The sequence below is a fragment of the Leptodactylus fuscus genome, chromosome 10 (assembly GCF_031893055.1).
Source record: "Leptodactylus fuscus isolate aLepFus1 chromosome 10, aLepFus1.hap2, whole genome shotgun sequence".
Classification (NCBI taxonomy): Eukaryota; Metazoa; Chordata; class Amphibia; order Anura; family Leptodactylidae; genus Leptodactylus; species Leptodactylus fuscus.
The window spans coordinates 61,027,700-61,047,051 of record NC_134274.1 but is presented as its reverse complement, the minus strand read 5'-3'; the positions used below and the strand labels follow the sequence as shown (position 1 = coordinate 61,047,051).

The 19,352-nt window shown below is 42.0% G+C and overlaps 1 protein-coding gene across 1 annotated transcript in view; it reads left to right on the top strand.

The window, feature by feature from the left end:
* Positions 1-317: 317 nt before the first annotated feature.
* LOC142183306 (hexokinase HKDC1-like) overlaps positions 318-19,352 on the top strand; it is a 39,383-nt gene continuing 20,348 nt past the window's right edge. Inside the window, exons 1-12 of the mRNA XM_075258338.1 lie at positions 318-380; positions 5,364-5,526; positions 6,075-6,223; positions 6,353-6,469; positions 9,871-9,966; positions 10,435-10,534; positions 11,848-12,031; positions 13,171-13,326; positions 13,414-13,647; positions 15,444-15,748; positions 16,895-17,043; positions 18,105-18,224. Coding sequence (XP_075114439.1) covers positions 318-380; positions 5,364-5,526; positions 6,075-6,223; positions 6,353-6,469; positions 9,871-9,966; positions 10,435-10,534; positions 11,848-12,031; positions 13,171-13,326; positions 13,414-13,647; positions 15,444-15,748; positions 16,895-17,043; positions 18,105-18,224 — 1,836 coding nt within the window. The remainder of the gene's footprint in view (positions 381-5,363; positions 5,527-6,074; positions 6,224-6,352; positions 6,470-9,870; positions 9,967-10,434; positions 10,535-11,847; positions 12,032-13,170; positions 13,327-13,413; positions 13,648-15,443; positions 15,749-16,894; positions 17,044-18,104; positions 18,225-19,352) is intronic.

Genomic DNA, 19,352 nt, shown 5'->3' with positions numbered 1-19,352 from the left:
CAGCAGGCAGACACAAGACGCAGACGTGAACATAACATCCAAATTGGCACTCCATGCATGTGTATGTTGTGTATAGCCCATAAGACTGTGCCGGTGACTCATTCCCCACAGCTTAATCAATATCTAGTCCCAGCAATAAACCCAATGTTAATGATTGATCCAGCCAAGTGAATCACGGCAGACCTTGTCTTCACACTTCCTCAGTCCTCTGTAGTGCTTGGATGTGGACCCTTACGCTCCTTGAACTCCATTCAAACATTTTTTTAAAGATTATTAATTTTATTGTTTTATATCATTTTTATATACTTTGGTCTAAAATGTTTGCTGTACATTTAGTGTCATTTTGGTTCACAAAACTAAAAGAAGATCAGATAAAGAAGGTAAGTAGTGATCTTCCTTTTCTGCGTGTCAACTTATTGATCAGTTAATAAGGTGGCTGGAATTAGTGAATACCTGTTTGTTCATAGAGCAAAGATAACACACTTTTATGTCAGATTTATAGATTGTGATAATTTAATAAGGGGCCTCTATCCAGAACAGGCTCTGAACAGCCCTTATATACCATCAGTCAGGACCTCAGGGGTCTAGTCTTCTTGTCCACTAACTGCATCTTTTGTGGCTAGTTTGGGGGATAGGTGGATGGTTGTGGCAAAGTTTGCTGTAGGGTTATGAGTTATTGATTTGTTGAGAGCTGTTCTTTTATTAGGTTCTTTATGAAAATTCAATACACAATAAACCTACAAATTAATTTTTGTAGGTTTAAAGATATAATCAATATAAATTTACTGAGTTATGTTTATTGGTAATATATATAATATATTTGTTGTCAGCCTTATCTTAGGTTCCATCCTTTGTTAATGGGGTATTCCAATAATCTGAAGTTATTCCCTATCTGCTGGATAGAGGATAAGTACTAGATTGTGGGGGTCGAAATCCTGGGACATCCACTAACTGAGAATGGGGAGCCCTTGCGCACCCTGTATGGATGGAGCAACTGGTTGTACATTTCCAGCCATTCCATTCACATCCATCTCTGGCATTCTCATAGAAAATGAATGGAGCAGTAGCATGCATCCTCTAACTTTCACTCCACACAGAATGGGACCCACATTCTTGTGCTGGGTTGAACAGCAGTTGAACAGCCACAGATCAGATATTTATTATCCAGCGTTTTATAGAGGATTGATTGGAAAGTTTTGCATTGATCCTGCATTTTATAGCTGGAGAGTGAAATAAGAGATAAGATAATCCTTTAATAGTCCCACCATGGGGAAATTCAGCATGTTACAGCAGCATAGATAATACAATAATAATACAAAAGATCTATGGTAGAGGCATTACAGTGACAGTCGGTACAGATAAAAGATAAAGGTAAAAAATAGTAGAAGGGAGATCACAACTTAAGGAACTTTCAGTTCTCGGTATGGAACGATCTCCGCTTAGCTTGGTATTGGTTGTACAGCCAGGGAGGAAAGACTTCCGATAGCGCTCCTTCTCACACTTAGGGTGTAGGGTCAGTAACTTACAGTGCTGCCCAGTGCTATCACGGTCTCATGCATGAGATAGGATTTATTCTCCAGCATGGAGCTCGGACCACGGACAGTATTCTTCTATCACCAACCATCTGCTCTGAGTCCAGGGGGCTCCCTAGGACAGAACTAACTGGCATTCATATATTGCATTCAACATTTTTTTTTGGTCCAATATAGTTAGATATTTGACATTACAATTGAGGCAGACACAAAATTATTCCCATAGAATACTGCGAAAACTGTTTTCTCCAGCATTTTTGTACTTCATATATTTGAAGGATTCATTGGAGGAAGATCAGACATACTGTATACGCATATTATATAGTAATTCAATGCTTAAAATCCATCTACATCTGTTTGAGTACATATAATACATGAAATATTCATCTTGGATTATAAAAACCAAAGGCCAAAACCACTCATTGTGAAAAAACTGAATTTCTTATTGCAGATGTTGCTTTTATTTTGTGAGCCAAAGCCAACAGTGGATTTATTAGAGGGGAGATATATAGGTGTCGGATATTTATTTCTCATTCCTTCTGATAACTTTGGGTGAAAAAATTGCAGCAAAGTCTGGAACAATAAAATGTAGATTTTTCACTGTGTGACCTCAGCCTAATACTACTTTGTAGTCAACAAGAAGAAAAAAAATGAAATCTTTGCACGGTTAAACTGGTAGAACAAGCTCCAGATTTATCAGTATATTTTATTGTCCTCCTCTTAGTAAATAGAAAGCAGAAATTGTCAAGTCAGGTAAATGTGGTTAAGATGTGGTAGTGAATGAATAAGATTTGTTTAAGGTATATACAGTCCTATGAAAAAGTTTGGGCACCCCTATTAATCTTAATCATTTTTAGTTCTAAATATTTTGGTGTTTATAACAGCCATTTCAGTTTGATATATCTAATAACTGATGGACACAGTAATATTTCAGGATTGAAATGAGGTTTATTGTACTAACAGAAAATGTGCAATATGCATTAAACCAAAGTTTGACCAGTGCAAAAGTATGGGCACCTCAACAGAAAAGTGACATTAATATTTAGTAGATCCTCCTTTTGCAAAGATAACAGCCTCTAGTCGCTTCCTGTAGCTTTTAATCAGTTCCTGGATAAAGGTATTTTGGACAAACAATTCAAGTTCAGTTAAGTTAGATGGTCGCCGAGCATGGACAGCCCGCTTCAAATCATCCCACAGATGTTCAATGATATTCAGGTCTGGGGACTGGGATGGCCATTCCAGAACATTGTAATTGTTCCTCTGCATGAATGCCTGAGTTGATTTGGAGCAGTGTTTTGGATCATTGTCTTGCCGAAATATCCATCCCCGGCGTAACTTCAACTTCGTCACTGATTTTTGAACATTATTCTCAAGAATCTGCTGATACTGAGTGGAATCCATGCGACCCTCAACTTTAACAAGATTCCCGATGCCGGCATTGGCCACACAGCCCCAAAGCATGATGGAACCTCCACCAAATTTTACAGTGGGTAGCATGTGTTTTTCTTGGAATGCTGTTTCTTTTTGGACGCCATGCATAACGCCTTTTTTTATAACCAAACAACTCAATTTTTGTTTCCAAAATGAAGCTGCCTTGTCCAAATGTGCTTTTTCATACCTCAGGCAACTCTATTTGTGGCGTACGTGCAGAAACGGCTTCTTTCTCATCACTCTCCCATACAGCTTCTATTTGTGCAAAGTGCGCTGTATAGTTGACCGATGCACAGTGACACCATCTGCAGCAAGATGATGCTGCAGCTCTTTGGAGGTGGTCTGTGGATTGTCCTTGACTGTTCTCACCATTCTTCTTCTCTGCCTTTCTGATATTTTTCTTGGCCTGCCACTTCTGGGCTTAACAAGAACTGTCCCTGTGGTCTTCCATTTCCTTACTATGTTCCTCACAGTGGAAACTGACAGGTTAAATCTCTGAGACAACGTTTTGTATCCTTCCCCTGAACAACTATGTTGAACAATCTTTGTTTTCAGATCATTTGAGAGTTGTTTTGAGTAGCCCATGATGCCACTCTTCAGAGGAGATTCAAATAGGAGATCAACTTGCAATTGGCCACCTTAAATACCTTTTCTTATGATTGGATACATCTGGCTATGAAGTTCAAAGCTCACTGAGGTTACAAAACCAATTTTGTGCTTCAGTAAGTCAGTAAAAAGTAGTTAGGGGAATTCAAATCAATAAAATGATAAGGGTGCCCATACTTTTGCACCGGTCAAATTTTGGTTTAATGCATATTGCACATTTTCTGTTAGTACAATAAACCTCATTTCAATCCTGAAATATTACTGTGTCCATCAGTTATTAGATATATCAAACTGAAATGGCTGTTGCAAACACCAAAATATTTAGAACAAAAAATGATTAAGATTAATAGGGGTGCCCAAACTTTTTCATAGGACTGTATATTCCACTAGCCTCTGCCCAAGACTTTTTCTGCATGTTGTTGGTGTTGATGAGCCGCCAATATTCACCGAATTGCTGCCGTCCATGATCCGCCTGCTCCGGCGTTTCGGAAGCTCCCAAGCTGTCCTGCTGCTGAACTTGTTCCTGATTCTGTGATTGTTCCGGCATCTCAGCAGCTCGCTGGGACGCCATATAATGAGCGTGTAGTTAGAGCCTGCTCCATTGTTTCAGCAGCTGTATAACGGGCCTACCGCTGAACTCATTCCTCACGCGGTGATTGTTCCCAGTATCTCATCACCTCACTGGGATGCCATATAACGAGCGTGTTGTTGGCTTCGATGATCCACTTGCTCTGGTATTTCGGCAGCTCTCAAATTGGCCTGCTGCTGAACATGTTCCTCACACCGTGCCTGTGATTGTTCCAGCATCTCAGCAGCTCACTGAGATGCCATATAATGAGTGTGTTGTTGGCGTTGATGATCCGCCTGCTCCAGCATTTCGGATGCTCTAAGAGTTGCTTGACGCCTAGCTTGCTCAATACTCCTTAGCTCCGCTTGAGAAGAAATCTGTTGACTTCTGACTACCTTCATAGTTCTCATGGTTTTAGAATTTTGTGAGAAATTAGATTTTCTTTTTCCTGGCATGTTTAAAATTGGGAAACTGACAATTTAAATTAAAGGGGTTTTCCCATGTCAGTGTCTCAGCACTGGAGCAGATCAGATAATATGCCATTGCTTGTACATAATGGACTCAGTGTTATCTGTGTGTTTACATAAAGAGATAACAGACCAGGCTTTATCCGCAAACTCCAATTAGCAGAGATACTGCATGTTCCGCATGCTACACAGGACCGCTCATGCCGGCAGATGTTGCGGCCTAGACAGCATGCACAAGGTGGGGGTGTCCACAACAATTGTCCCCATTGACCCTAACGGCGCCTCAGTCACAGCTGACCGAGGCGCCATGTCCTCCGCGGCACGTGGGCGCTGCGATGTTCTTTCTCTATGTTCCTTCTCCGCACCGGCACCCGGACCAAGTTCGGCCGGCGTCACGTTGCTATGGCAGCCAAGAGCCTTGTGCAGGGTCCCCAGCCTGTTGGTCTTTCGCTCCTACTGCAGCCTATGCTACGTAGCCTGCAATAGAAGCGCTGCTATTATGCTAAATGCAGAAACAAAATTTACAAAAAAATGACCAAAAATAAAAACCTCAAAAAAACAAAAACAAAAAAAAACACTTTCCCTACAACACATTAAAAACTCATTACATACTGTGAAACACATACATCTTAGGTAGGGACTAAGGGCGGTGCGGATGAAGTCGCGGATACTGCTAGTATTTATATATATGTATGATATAGCTTACAAAATCAACTATTATTAATGTGAACAATTGTATTTTCAACTGGGCACATACAGGTTGACCGATTCTTATACCATATGCGTCTGTCAGATGAAACTTTGATAGATCTTATGGCACGTTTCCATGCAGAGATGGAGAAAGGCCTGAAGAAGGATACAAATCCAACTGCCTCAGTCAAAATGTTACCAACATATGTCAGGTCAACTCCTGACGGATCTGGTAAGTGGACTGCTATACCATATCCAGTATAAGTTACACTTTATCGCAATCTTAAAGGGGTGCTTTGAGTTCCCTAGCATTTAACATGCCGGTGAGCTATCCACAGGACAGGTAATCAGAATCTGAAAAGTAGGGGTCTGAAACCAAGACTCCAAATCGATTGGGTCACTTGATCAGTGCAGGATTTGGTTGTCAGACCTTCACTGATCAGTTACTGATAACCAATCCTGTGGACTGCTCATGAGTATGAAAAATACTGGAGGGCTTGGAGAAACCCCTTTAAGAAAGTTAGGGGTCTATAGTTTTTTTGATACATTGGCCTTGGCCTTGCTCTTGATGGAGAATGCAACATTTTTATGCAGTTTGTATGTTCTGTCTATGGATGTAGGAGTCTCACACTAGTAGACTGATATGGCCCCACTGGGGTCAGGGACTGTTGTATATACACTACCAGAATACTTGTCTGTTATATTGACCTTAAATATTGATCAATCATGACCAAGCTCGTATCTATATTTAGTAGTAATCTATCATCCTTTGCTATACAGAAAAGGGGGACTTCCTTGCCCTCGATCTTGGTGGATCGAAATTCAAAGTACTTAGGGTAAAAGTATCTGAAGACGGAAAGCAAAATGTACAGATGGACAGTCAGTTTTATCCAACTCCTAGTGAAATAATAAATGGAAACAAGGCTGAAGTAAGTCTGACTACATGTACTGTTACATATATGTGATTTACAAAGTGCAATGTATGTCTTGGACACATGTATCTATACTTCTAGGAGCAAGTCCAATTCATATTAATGACCATTTCATGGCATTTTCAGCTCTTCAATTATGTTGTGGACTGCCTGGGCGATTTCATGAAGAAAAGACAGATAACCGAAAAACTTCCACTTGGTTTTACCTTCTCGTTTCCTTGCAAGCAGACCAAACTGGATGAGGTAAGATACCTACCATATTGAGTCGTAAACTAGACTTTACTTCAATGGATTAACCAATACTAGTTACAAGATGTTTGAGTAACCAGAACACAGTCCAGTTCCTGGTGTCGCCATTAGTTCAGGCATTCCAGACTTTTAGTCTTTTTTTTTTACATGTTTTCTTGGATTCCAGACTGATACATTGCAAAATACTAGAGAGAGTAGTGCAGCTGCTGCTGCTGTGTTCAGCTCACAGAGCATTGCCAGTTGTATCCCATTCTCATCTGAGAACAGGACTATGTATTTAGGCATTTGCTCTTTATAATTTAGTGTACTGTCAGTCACCAAACATCTTAAAAGTGGTGAGGAATTGAAACAAAAGGGGAAGATTTAGCACTAGAGTTGAGCGAGTAGTACTCGATCGAGTAGGTATTCAATCGAATACTACGGTATTCGAAATACTCGTACTCGATCGAGTACTACTAGCTGTTCGAAGTTAAGATTCAATGCAGAACCAGCGTTGATTGGCAGAATGCTATACATTGCCAATCAACGCTGGTTCTTCTCTTACCTTTAGAAGTCTTCTCCCTGCGCAGCTTCTCTGCGGCGTCTTCCCGCTCTGAATTCACTCTGCCAGGCATCGGGCCTGGGCAGAGCCGACTGCACATGTCCGCTTGTAGTGTGGGCATGCGTAGTCGGCTCTGTCCAGGCCCGATGTCTAGCAGAGTGAATTCAAGACCGGAAGAGGACGCGGGGACAATGCGCAGGGAGAAGAATCCAGCCCGACCCTCACTCATGGACTTGGTAAGTAGAATTTGATCGAATGTTGTGTACCCCTGTAATGAGCATTTTCCCCCATAGACTATAATGGGGTTCGAAACCCGTTCGAACAGTTGTACAGTGTGCGGCTGTTCGAATCGGATTTCGAACATTTTAGTGTTCGCTCATCTCTATTTAGCACCATTTTACGCCACTTTTGTGATATAAAGAAAAAAGTCACAAACTTAAGAGTTGCGACTTTTCAACAGCACTAGCAACAAACATTGTCAAAAGGTGCTGTTTTTACGTTACCCTCACTACTTTCTGTGGATTCTGGTCATTGGCCCCACCACATTCATCTTCATTTACGCCAGTTTAATTGGGTAAATGATGCCTGAAATCTATACCAGCTCATATAGTTAGAGTGGGCACACAGCTCACCGAGGGATCCGTCTGACCTATGATGAGGCTTGTGTCTTGTCATAAATCAGGCGAATCCTCTACTGACACTGGTCTTCAAAAATTTCCTCTAGCGTATATTACAAAGCTGCATAACTTGGATATAGGGTGTTTTTGGACTTTCACATCTGTGAAAATGAAATCTAATGAAAAGAATGGTAAAAAAAAAAAAAAAAGTGATGAAAAACTGCAAAAAATAGCGAGAATGCCAAAAAAGGGAAGACTTACACAGTCATACTGGCAAAAGAGCTGAATTTTTGTGGGTGTTTTGCTGCCTTTTTTTTGCTAAAAAAAAACTACAGACGGAGGTTACATGAAAGAGAACATCAAACACTACACATACATACACTCAGGGCCGGCGTCAGTGCACGGCATAGTCGGGCAAGTGCCGGGGCCCACAGAGCCTCTGGGGGCCCCCCGGCACTTGCCTGTCACAATTTCAGCTCATCGGCGTCCGTCCGCCGATGAGCTGAAATACATACGCGATGCAGGAGCTGTGAGATCAGCTCCTGCTTTAAAGCTCTGGCCCCGGCTTGCGTGTGTAGGCGCGATGACGTCATCGCATCACGCCTACACACGCAAGCCGGTCCGGAGCTAAGCAGGAGCTGATCTCACAGCTCCTGCATCGCGTATGTGATTGGAGGGAGAGAGAGAGGAGCGTCGGGGGAACGAGGGAAGGTGAGTGATAGAAGGTGAGTGTAAGTGTTTGTTTTGTATTACATATTAAGGTGAAACATAATGAAGGGGGCCCATGAAACTGGGGGGCAAATGAAGGGGAGGGGGGGAACGGCATGACACTGGAGAAGATGAAGGGGGTGGGGAGAGAACGGCATGAAACTGGGGACAGAGATGGAGGGGGCCCAAAGAAACTGGGGGGCAAATGAAGGGGAGGGGGGAACAGCATGACACTGGGGCAGATGGAGGGGGGGAGAACAGCATGACACTGGGGCAGATGGAGGGGGGGAGAACAGCATGGAACTGGGGACAGAGATGGAGGGGGCCCAATGAAACTGAGGGGGCAAATGAAGGGGGGGGGAACGGCATGACCCTGGGGAAGGGGGTGGGGAGAGAACGGCATGAAACTGGGGACAGAGATGGAGGGGGCCCAATGAAACTGAAGGGGCAAATGAAGGGGAGGGGGGGGAACGGCATGACACTGGGGCAGAGACGGGGGACATTAAACTGTGGGCAGATGAAGGGGGAGAATGTGATGAAACTGGGGACAGAGATGGAGGGGGGGACATGAAACTGGGGGCAGAGGAAGGGTGTATATGAAACTGGGGGAGAGATGGAGGGGGGCATATAATTTACGGGTGACTGTAGGAGGATTATACTGTGTGGGAGCACATAATAAATGAATGAGAATGGGTGGAATCAACATAAAAGTGGGTGGAGCTAAATTTGCCACGGCGCGCAAAGCGCGCCGCACATTTTGCCCCTCTTTCTACTCTTTCAAAGATTGGGAGGTATGGCGTTGGTGACGCCACACTCCTGCATGACGTCACTCGCTTCATCTGCGACGCACAGTGTCTCGACTCCCCCACCTCCTTTACAAGAAGGCCCACTGAGGCTCTGTCGCCCAAGGGCCCATAAAAACCTGGAGCCGGCCCTGCATACACTGGTTTTTTGTATAACCTTTTTTTTTCACTTTTCTGACTTTTTTTTATTTGACTATTTGTTTTTAGGCAGAATTTTTTCAAACATTTCACTATAGACTTTCCTATAGAGAGTGGCTGAAAAAAATGTCAAAAATGTATTGAAAAAGAGGCTTTTAAACCTGACATTTAGAGCCCCATATTTCCCTATATTACACCTGTCTGCTTAGTTCATTGGATTCCTCTCTAATGTTGCCCAAAAATCCAATGAGTCTTCATTTTAGCACTGCGACAGGAGCAGGTTTTGTTTTTGTTTTTTTGATTTTTTTGGAACCATAGAAAGAAAAATGTCTCACTATAGTAATAGTTTGGATATTGTTAGTGGTTTAATGAAGAGAACAAGTTCCCATTAAGGATTTTGTCTTGCTCGTTAGAATATATGTCAGTCTGTATGAGCAGGATATATAGAATGCAGAAATGCTATAGGCATTGTTTAATTGAAAATATACTTGATGTCCATCCATACATTCCTAAAAGATTATATTCAGTGTGCAAAGTGGGTACAATGGAGAAAGATTTAATAGATTTCATCCTTAATGTTTTTTGTAGGGAGTCTTAATATCATGGACAAAAGAATATAAAGTAAGAGGCGTTCACCAAACTGATGTGGTAAATACATTGAGAAAAACACTGAAGAAAAAAAAGGTATGTCCCAAATGTATAGTGTTAGTCTAAAGGCCCTTGCACATGACCTTGACTAACCAGGACCATGTGCATAAGTGTCGCTGGTAATATAGTCAATTATGACACAGTGAGCTCCCAAAGAGTCCGATCACTACTGTAATGACTGATAGAACGCTATCCATTCATCGGGCCGTACAGAAGCTCACTGTATCATAACTGACTATGGTGCAGTGACTCCTATGCACAAGGCCCAGGTCAGTCCGGGTCCTACCACCCACAGATGGGACTAGGTCATGCACAAGGGCTCTAATAAACTAGATGATCCAATACCAAATTCTATAGACTCTTATAAGAACCTTTTAGGTTACTTATAATATTGTTATCCTATAGAACAAATTAGACATCAGATCATATTATATGGTCTTACATTTTTATTCATTGTTCAGTTAACTCTTGCTTTATATATGTGATTTTTTTTTTTCTTGTTAGTATACAAATGTGGATGTCCTGGCCCTGGTTAATGACACAGTGGGCACCATGATGACCTGTGGATATGATGACCAACTGTGTGAGGTTGGCGTTATTATAGGTAAAAGAATCTAACCGATATTATAAGTGAGGACTATAGGGGATAAAATATTACTGACAATCCTTGTGTAAGTAAGCAGTGCTGGATGGAGTCGACTAAAGAAAATAGGTGCACCAGCAGATATGACCATGCCCCATAATGATAAAATGTAGATTTCTCTAAAATAATAGATGTCTGGGAAATAAAGTTGTGTCTGGAAAGCTTATACAGGTCCATAACAAAACAGCACGGACTGCATGTCGATGTGTCTGTGTGCCATTCATTCCATCAACAGACCCATACATTTCAGGGTTGCTGACCCCCACCCCCCGCCTTCTCCAAAATGGACGATTGTGTGTATGGGGGCCATAATGGAGAAATGGGTATGTGTGTGCGATATTGTTCAAAAACATGGATAGCACACAGAGAAAGCATATGGTCATGTTCATGTAACATAAATTTCTGCTCCTAGGATCATGCGGACAATCCCAATTGTCCGCTCTCTGTGTGCACAGTCATACAGGAAAGATTGTCTATTACTGAATAGGACCCCCACTGGACAGCTAGTATAGAAGGAGCAGGTAGATAAAGGAGGGAAGGTGAAACCAAAAAAAAAAAAATGAATAAATCATATTCACCTGTCCCCTGTGCTCCAGTGTCCTCTACCGCTGTCTGATCCAGCATGCATGGGAACTTGTGTTGGCACAAGTCCTTGCCGCATGTGACCGCTGAGGCCAATCAGTGACTTCACTGGTTACAGAAATGGAACCAGTCACATCACTCACATGCGGGGACAAGTATGTATGACTTGCTGCCACTTCCTTCTAGAGATTAGTAGGGGCTGCAATGGTTGTACCCCTCCAGATCTTAAACTTATGGTGTATATCCTGACAATATGCTTCCGGTGTCTAATGTAGAGGCAAATGTCAAGGAAATGCTTTGGTCAGGTACATTTGTATTTAAGTATGAATATACATAAGCATGTAATATGGACCAACAGGGACCTTGTACGCCACTATACAGGAGCCGTGCATATTTAATTGCTTTAATTTGTTTGCATGATCCTTAATAGAGGAGAAGATGGAAATGCATCAGTTTACTGTGACTAGATTTTCCAGCACCCTCAGCGGAATACAGGTTCCATTTATAGCTGCTGTATTCTGTAAATGGAGAGTAAATAGACAATATATTTTATGCATACTGTGTTGCTGGTCAGTTTCATAATTTCACGCTAGCAGTTCTCTTCTAAAACATGAATTGCTGTGAAAAATGTGATGAAAAATAAATATCAATAACTCACATAGTAGTAACATCTATGTTTTCCTGCTGTGTAGGGACTGGTACAAATGCCTGTTACATGGAGAACCTGAGTAATATTGACCTAGTGGAAGGTGATGAGGGGCGGATGTGCATTAATACGGAGTGGGGAGCGTTTGGAGACGATGGCGCCTTAGATGACATCAGAACAGATTTTGATAATGAAATAGATTTAGGATCAGTGAACCCTGGCAAACAACTGTAAGTATTGTTATATGTATTTGTGATATGGACACAAGGAAACTTGAGGTTATAAATCACAATTCGCTAAACACAACTGGTAATAAAATTAATAAAACACATGTACACGACTTGGTGTTATTGATGTTATTCACCAATGACTTCCCATTACCTGACCCTAGCAATGACCACCACATAGGTCACAGATGATACCCAATCAGGAAACATTGCCAAGGAAGCCAAAATCTACCTCCACAAAGCTGGGAAAAAAACTCTGAGGTAATCCTAAAATTATATGGATACCTCCATGTGTGACTGCCGGATCCTTCAATAATAAATACATAATACATGCGCAAATGCACAATGTCCCCATAGGCAAGATGGCTTGCCACCGTCAAAGAAAAATACATCCTACTGTTTATTATTCTTGTTGATGTCCACTTTTTTGAGTGTCCACTTTCTCAGGCCAAAATGGCTACTGCCGGGCATCCATAAATAGAACCAGAGAGCACATATTTATATGATGTAATGACGTCTTCATCCAGGGTGCAAAAACAGTGTAAAGCAAATATAACATGCTGCGTTTTCCAAAAACATACTATAAGTTTTTGGGTTTTTTTCTGGAAAGTTTGGATGACATTAAGCGCAGCATTTTTTTCCGCTGCATCCCTGCAACATGTTGCCTTAGTGTTATGGTCAGTTAAAACTAGCGTAGCCTTTCCGTTGTTCTGGTCCATCAGAGGATGAGAGCAATGGAGAGACAGAGTGCTCAAATAGCAATAACACATGAAAGGCCCCATTGACTATTATGGGGGCTTGTTGAGTGGTTTTGGTTTTTAAAACTGAAACCAGCAGAAGGGAATGTCCTCTGTGCAGGGCTTTTTCCTCTACCGATTTTCAGGAGGACATTGAAGGGGTTCTTGGTAGCAGGATCACCACCAAGATTATAAAAGTAAAAATTCCAGTACAGAGTGCTGTAAGTACAAAGAAATGCATGTGCAAAATAATTTTCACACTGTAATATTGCAGCATTTACTGTATATGTTGCTGTATGCTATAATGTGCAGTCTGTAGCTCGGGGCCTCAAATATGTAATCTGTGATATTTTGAAAAATGTTGTATTTAAAAAAAATTCCTTTGTGTCCTATTTTTTATGATAGATTTGAGAAGATGATCAGCGGTTTGTACATGGGAGAACTTATCAGACTCATTCTACTAAAGATGACCAAAGCAGGTCTTTTGTTTGGTGGAAAGATCTCTAATGCCCTCCGTACCAAGGGAACAATAGAAACCAGTCATGTGGCAGCTATGGAAAAGTATGGACGTCTATATATGCATTTAGCAACTGCGTGGTAAAGAGGACTACACATTTTTGTCTATATTTTATTGGCTTTCTCTTGCAGATATAATGAAGGTCTGTATAACACTAGACAGATATTACTTGACCTAGGACTGGAACTATCAGAAGATGACTGCATTGCTGTTCAGCATGTTGCCACTATTGTATCGTTCCGATCAGCCAACCTGTGTGCTGCTGCTCTTGCTGCCATCCTGACAAGACTTCGTGAAAACAAGAAGTTGGATAGGATGAGAACAACAGTTGGAATGGATGGCACAGTATATAGAACACATCCCCAGTAAGTACTGTAATGACCAGTGGCGTAACTATCATGGTTGCAGTGAGTGCAGTGAAATGGCCGGGGATTCCAGACCATCATGACAGTGGTCAGAGAAAAGCCTTGTTCCCGGACTGCTATACATATTGTTAATGGAAAGGGGCCGCTTTCCATTAAATGCCAGCCGAGGGGAGGTGTATAGGAATAAAAAATACTTACACTCACCTATCCTGGGCTGAGCATACACTCCGGGGCTCTTTCTGCTGTAGATGCTAATTCTTAGTGGGCTAAAGGACCTTTGATGATGTCATGACCATGTTGGTCAGACTCTTGTGTGGGCGAAGCTATTCTGGATTGTACAGAACAGTGTGGAAGCTGCTGAGAACAGAGTCTGATGGAAGGTAAGGAGGAGTGAAGAGAACATCTGACGCGGGGTTGCAGGCTGTGTGCGAGAAAGAGGGGTATATGGGGGTGTAGGTTGTGTGTGAGCAAGAGGGGGAAAATGGGGGGTTCAGGCTCTGGGGGGCACTGTGAGCACATAATACTGTGTGGGGGCCACTGGGGAGCGCGTAATACTGTTTGGGGGCAACTGTGGTGCACGTAATACTGTACCAGTATTGTTGACATGCCAGGTGCTGCACTGCTCACTCAATGTATTCTTAATAACTGCAGTTGTGGGTACTTAAAGGGATTCTACCATTAAACTACTTTTTTTTTTCTAATTACCATGTCGGAATAGCCTTAAGAAAGGCTATTCGTCTCCTACCTTTAGACGTGGTCTCCGCCGGCCATTTTGGGGTGGCCTCTCTATGCTCATGTATAGAACTACAAGAGCAAGAGAAGCCAGAAGAGGCGGAGTTGCTGCAGAAGAAGGAGGCGGCGCAGGAAAGAGCTCTTGGGCAGCGCTTGGGGATGCGCTCATTGGCCTTTCAGCGCTGGCGCCCGCCCTCATTGCTGCGGAGAGCTCATTTGCATACCGGTTAAAACTGGTATTTCTACGGAACGGCGCGTCGGAGACCACGTCTAAAGGTAGGAGACGAATATCCTTTCTTAAGGCTATTCCGACGTGTTCATTAGAAAAAAAGGTAGTTTAATGGTAGAATCCCTTTAAGCTGTACCCCTTTCAAGTATCTGAGATATCGCTTCAGTGCCTGTAACCACCACTATCAAGAATTCGCTCTAGGAAGTAAGTAGGGGGCCCTGGACAAAAGTTTGCATCCGGGCCCACAAGACTTTAGTTTACGCCACTGGTAACTACTCATATGTGGAATAGAAGTCCTGCACATTCCAGACCATTGAATAGAAGTGTTTAGTTTAGTACTGTATACAAGGTAAAAACATGGGCATAACTATAACAGCAGTAGCACTTGCACATTGGCACTGGTGTTTAAGACAACTCAAATACTGTAAATATCAGATGATCGGTCCCTCCAGATTATACCCACACATAGAGAGAGCAGTGGTCGGGCCATTGCATGCACTGCTCTATCCATTTCAAAAGGGAGCCCTGTTTTGCGGATGTCTCTGGCACTGCCATTGAAATGAATGGAGAAGTGCGTGCTCCAGCTTGACCACCGATTTGTTCAAAACAGGGGACAAAACTTCACTATTCTCATCAGTGGAGGTCTGGCCATAAATCAGCAGTTTATACCCTATTCTGTGTATAATAGATAACTTCTTACGATTGGAATACAATAAATTTACATTTTTAAAAGTATAAGGTTCATCTGTATGATATTCACATCTCTTTAGATATTCATTACATACATAATAAGGTCATACCATGTAGAATAATCCCAGAATTATTTCTCTTTCAGATACGCTAAACGACTACACAAGGTTGTAAGGAGACTGGTTCCCAATTGTGATGTGCGCTTCCTTCTCTCAGAGAGTGGCAGTGGTAAAGGAGCCGCAATGGTTACAGCAGTGGCCTGCAGGTTGCTCTCACAACACAAGCAGATTGATGAAGTTCTAGATCTTCTACATGTATCAGATGAGAGACTTGCAGATATTAAATTAAGGATGATCACAGAGTTAAAAAATGGACTTATGAAAGAAACGCATGACTCTGCAACGGTGAAAATGTTACCGACTTATGTTTATGGAACACCAGATGGATCAGGTAATTTCTGGAGTTTTTCTTAATATGGGACTAATCCACTGGTGCCCCATTTATCAAAACTTTTGCTATATAATTTATTGGGTTACATTGTGACATAATTCCAACTGTATTTGTCCCATTTAAAAAACCTGTCACGTATGCCATGCCACTTTTTCTATGCCAGGGTCTGTGTTTTTTTGAAGATTCAGAAATCGTAAATGTGGTTAACCGGTTAACTCCTGGTCAAGCACTAATGCATGTTCACACTTCACTCCCCTTTTCTGACACAAATGGTTAAAGAGGTTGTCCAGGATAAACCATTTTTGGCAAGGAGAACAGGTGAAAAAAAAACAAATACCATACTCGCCTGTCCATGCCCCTCTTGTGTCTCCCACTGCGAACTGTTCCAGTGGCACCTCAGTTCTTCTTCCACCGGAAGTCCTCGTCTCACGTCACTGTAACTACTGTATGTAACTATGTCACAGCTGAGGCCAATCATTTGCCTAAGGAAAGAAACCAGGACGTCACTCGTATACGTCACCTGTGGCGTCCCATTTCCTTTCCCTAGGTTGCTGATTGGGCTCAGTGGTCACGTGAGATGAGGACTTCCACCGGAACAAGACCCCAGGTGCAGCATAACTGGACTGAGGTGGGACACACTGGATCACAGGGAAGAAGAGTATGGAGGGTTTATTTTGATGTTTTTTGTTTTGTTTTTCACCTTCCCCCAACCTTCCCCCAGCCTCCTTGCCAAAAATGGTTTATCCTGGACAACCCCTTCAATATAGCTTCTAATCTGACAAGTATTAGTAAAATGTACCAAAAAGGCAGAAATACATTCATAAATGTGGACAGTAAGCAGAATAAATAACAGCAAGCAGAGATCTAGTCAACTGTGAGGAATTGATATAGAAAGTATAATTGTACAAACAATAGCGTTTGTGTCTCAATATTGTTCTTAAAGTGGACAACCCCTTTAACTATCCCACAGGTGCAGGGTAGTGGCTGGGAGCAGATTACAGGACATGATACCCTGTGGGCAGAGAGTAGAGTACAGCACCCATACCCTGAAGCCAGGCATAGACCAGACGGCACTACAGAAAAGTATAATGTACAGTTCTATGGATGATATAAGCTAATCATTTAAAATGTCCATCTATATTATAGAGCAAGGAAACTATCTAGCTCTGGACCTAGGAGGAACAAACTTTCGGGTTTTGCTAGTCAAAATCAGAAATAGGAGAAGACGTTATGTAAGGATGTACAACAAGATCTTTGCTATACCATTAGAAATAATGCAAGGTACTGGAGAAGAGGTAAGTGTGCAGATAACACACACACACACACACATATATGTCTCTAATGAATGTGTTCCCTCATACTGTCCTCAAAAATCATCGCAAGAGTATGTAAAAACCCAAGCAAATAAAAGGGAAAAAGAAGTGAGTATATTTTTTAGGTTTTCTGTGAAAGACAAACAAAAAACCCCACTCAGATGCAAATCACATATTCTGTTCAGGCAGCTAAATTGGGTGTGCACAATCACATGACAGAACTACCACCCTAAAATATTACCTTTAGTACGTCTACCAAATAGTATGTTGTGGTACATACAGGGAATGATGGGATGGGCACAACAATCCTTTTCTTTCCCTTGTTAAAGCTACATGGCTTCTTGGGCCACAACTCCCAACCTAGGACCAACCACCGGACAGAGCTAGAGTCGAGAGAAAAATTCCAACTATGCCAGAATCAACCAAGCTTTGGAAAGACTTCAAAGTGTTGGCCTTGGTGCAGATGGTGAAAAGTCCTCTAAAAGCTGCATGACAACTGATTAAATGACACCCTATAAACCAGGGAATGAAGTTTCATTCAGGGGTGTAACTACTGTGGTAGCGGCTGCCACAAGGCCCGTGACATTAGGTGGCCCAGCTGCAGCCGCTACAGCTGCAGATTTTTAATTTTTTTTAATAGGCAGTTACCTGCTGTAACTGAGTAACTCCTGCAGGTAACAGATCCTGGCTCCTGCTCATGGCCGCCGGCGCTTCACCTTCTGCGGATGCAGCTGTGATCAGCAGCCGGGACCAGTTAAGTAAGGCTGCGGGCCCACGAACCCCACAAACACTATAATTATACTGGGGGGGGGGATCAAAAGTTCGCCACGGGGCCCCGCCATTCTTAGTTACACTACTGGTTTCATCCTGTGTAGTTGCTTTTCCTTTGTTCTGTGTGGGAGTTGGGTGCAATCTCCAGAAGCCCAGGTCATCTTATATAGAGATGTCATCTGATATGAAGTGTGCCCTGTGCAACTGTGACAATGTAACAGAAACCTTACTATGTCTTACTATTAACCGCAGACCATTTTATTGTATTCTAGCTGTTTGATCACATTGTGGAATGTATCGCAGAATTCTTAGACTACATGGGTATTAAAGGTGCGCCATTGCCCTTGGGATTTACATTTTCCTTCCCATGTAAACAAGATCGTATTGACAAGGTACGGTTATCTTACATGCTCTATTGTATGAGAATTTCTACAACTGCAACTTGTTAATAGGTTTCTGTTAAATGTGGATTTAGTTACAGAATGTGCAATGGATTTCATCCTGTGCTCTCTGATATATGCACTAAAGTGAAAATCTGCAACAATTCTGCAGTAGAGTGAGCATGCTGGAGATATAACAATCTGCACAGTACATGGATTGCCTTGTGAATGTATAACAGGCTGTAATAGATGTTTAGTACGGAATCCACACAAATTACGCAGCTTCTGAACATGGCCTTACAATTTTTGTTCAAGGTTTCAAAAAAGTTACTTCCAGAATCTCTTTCTTTAGCAAATCCAAAACAAAAAATGGCTATTAAAATTCTAATCTTTATTTGTTTCTCTTTAAAAATATTTAACCTGGGTACAAGAAGTATTCATAATAAACGATATTTTATTTCTTTTACTGCACCTTCAATTCCTAACCACCAAGGGATCTTATATGTGAATGAAAAGTCTCTACACACATTCCCTGGACAATGGGTGCTTATCAGGAAACCTGCAGTCTTAGCTTATGAGTCATGCAGCTACCATCTCAATATTACACATGCTGCAAAGTAGGTGCTAGCTCCAATCCTCCTCCTAACTGGACAAGGATTCAGTTGCACATAATAACCCAAACTGATTAACTGCTGAGTTTAAAATCATATCATAAACTCAGCAGTTAATTAGTTTGGGTTATTATGTACAACTGAATCCTTGGATTGGAGCTAGCACCTACTTTGCAGCATGTGTAATATTGAGATGGTAACTGCATGACTCATAAGCTAAGACTGCAGGTTTCCTGATAAGCACCCATTGTCCAGGGAATGTGTGTAGAGACTTTTCATTCACATATAAGATCCCTTGGTGGTTAGGAATTGAAGGTTACATAGTTACATAGTAGATGAGGTTGGATAAAGACATGAGTCCATCAAGTCCAACCTATAACCCTACAATCCCCTACAGTGTTGATCCAGGGGAAGGCAAAAAACCCCATGAGGCTCATGCCAATTGCCCTATTTCAGGGGAAAAAATTCCTTCCCGACTCAAAATATGGCAGTCAGTATAAAACCCTGGATCAACGTGTCCTTAAAATCT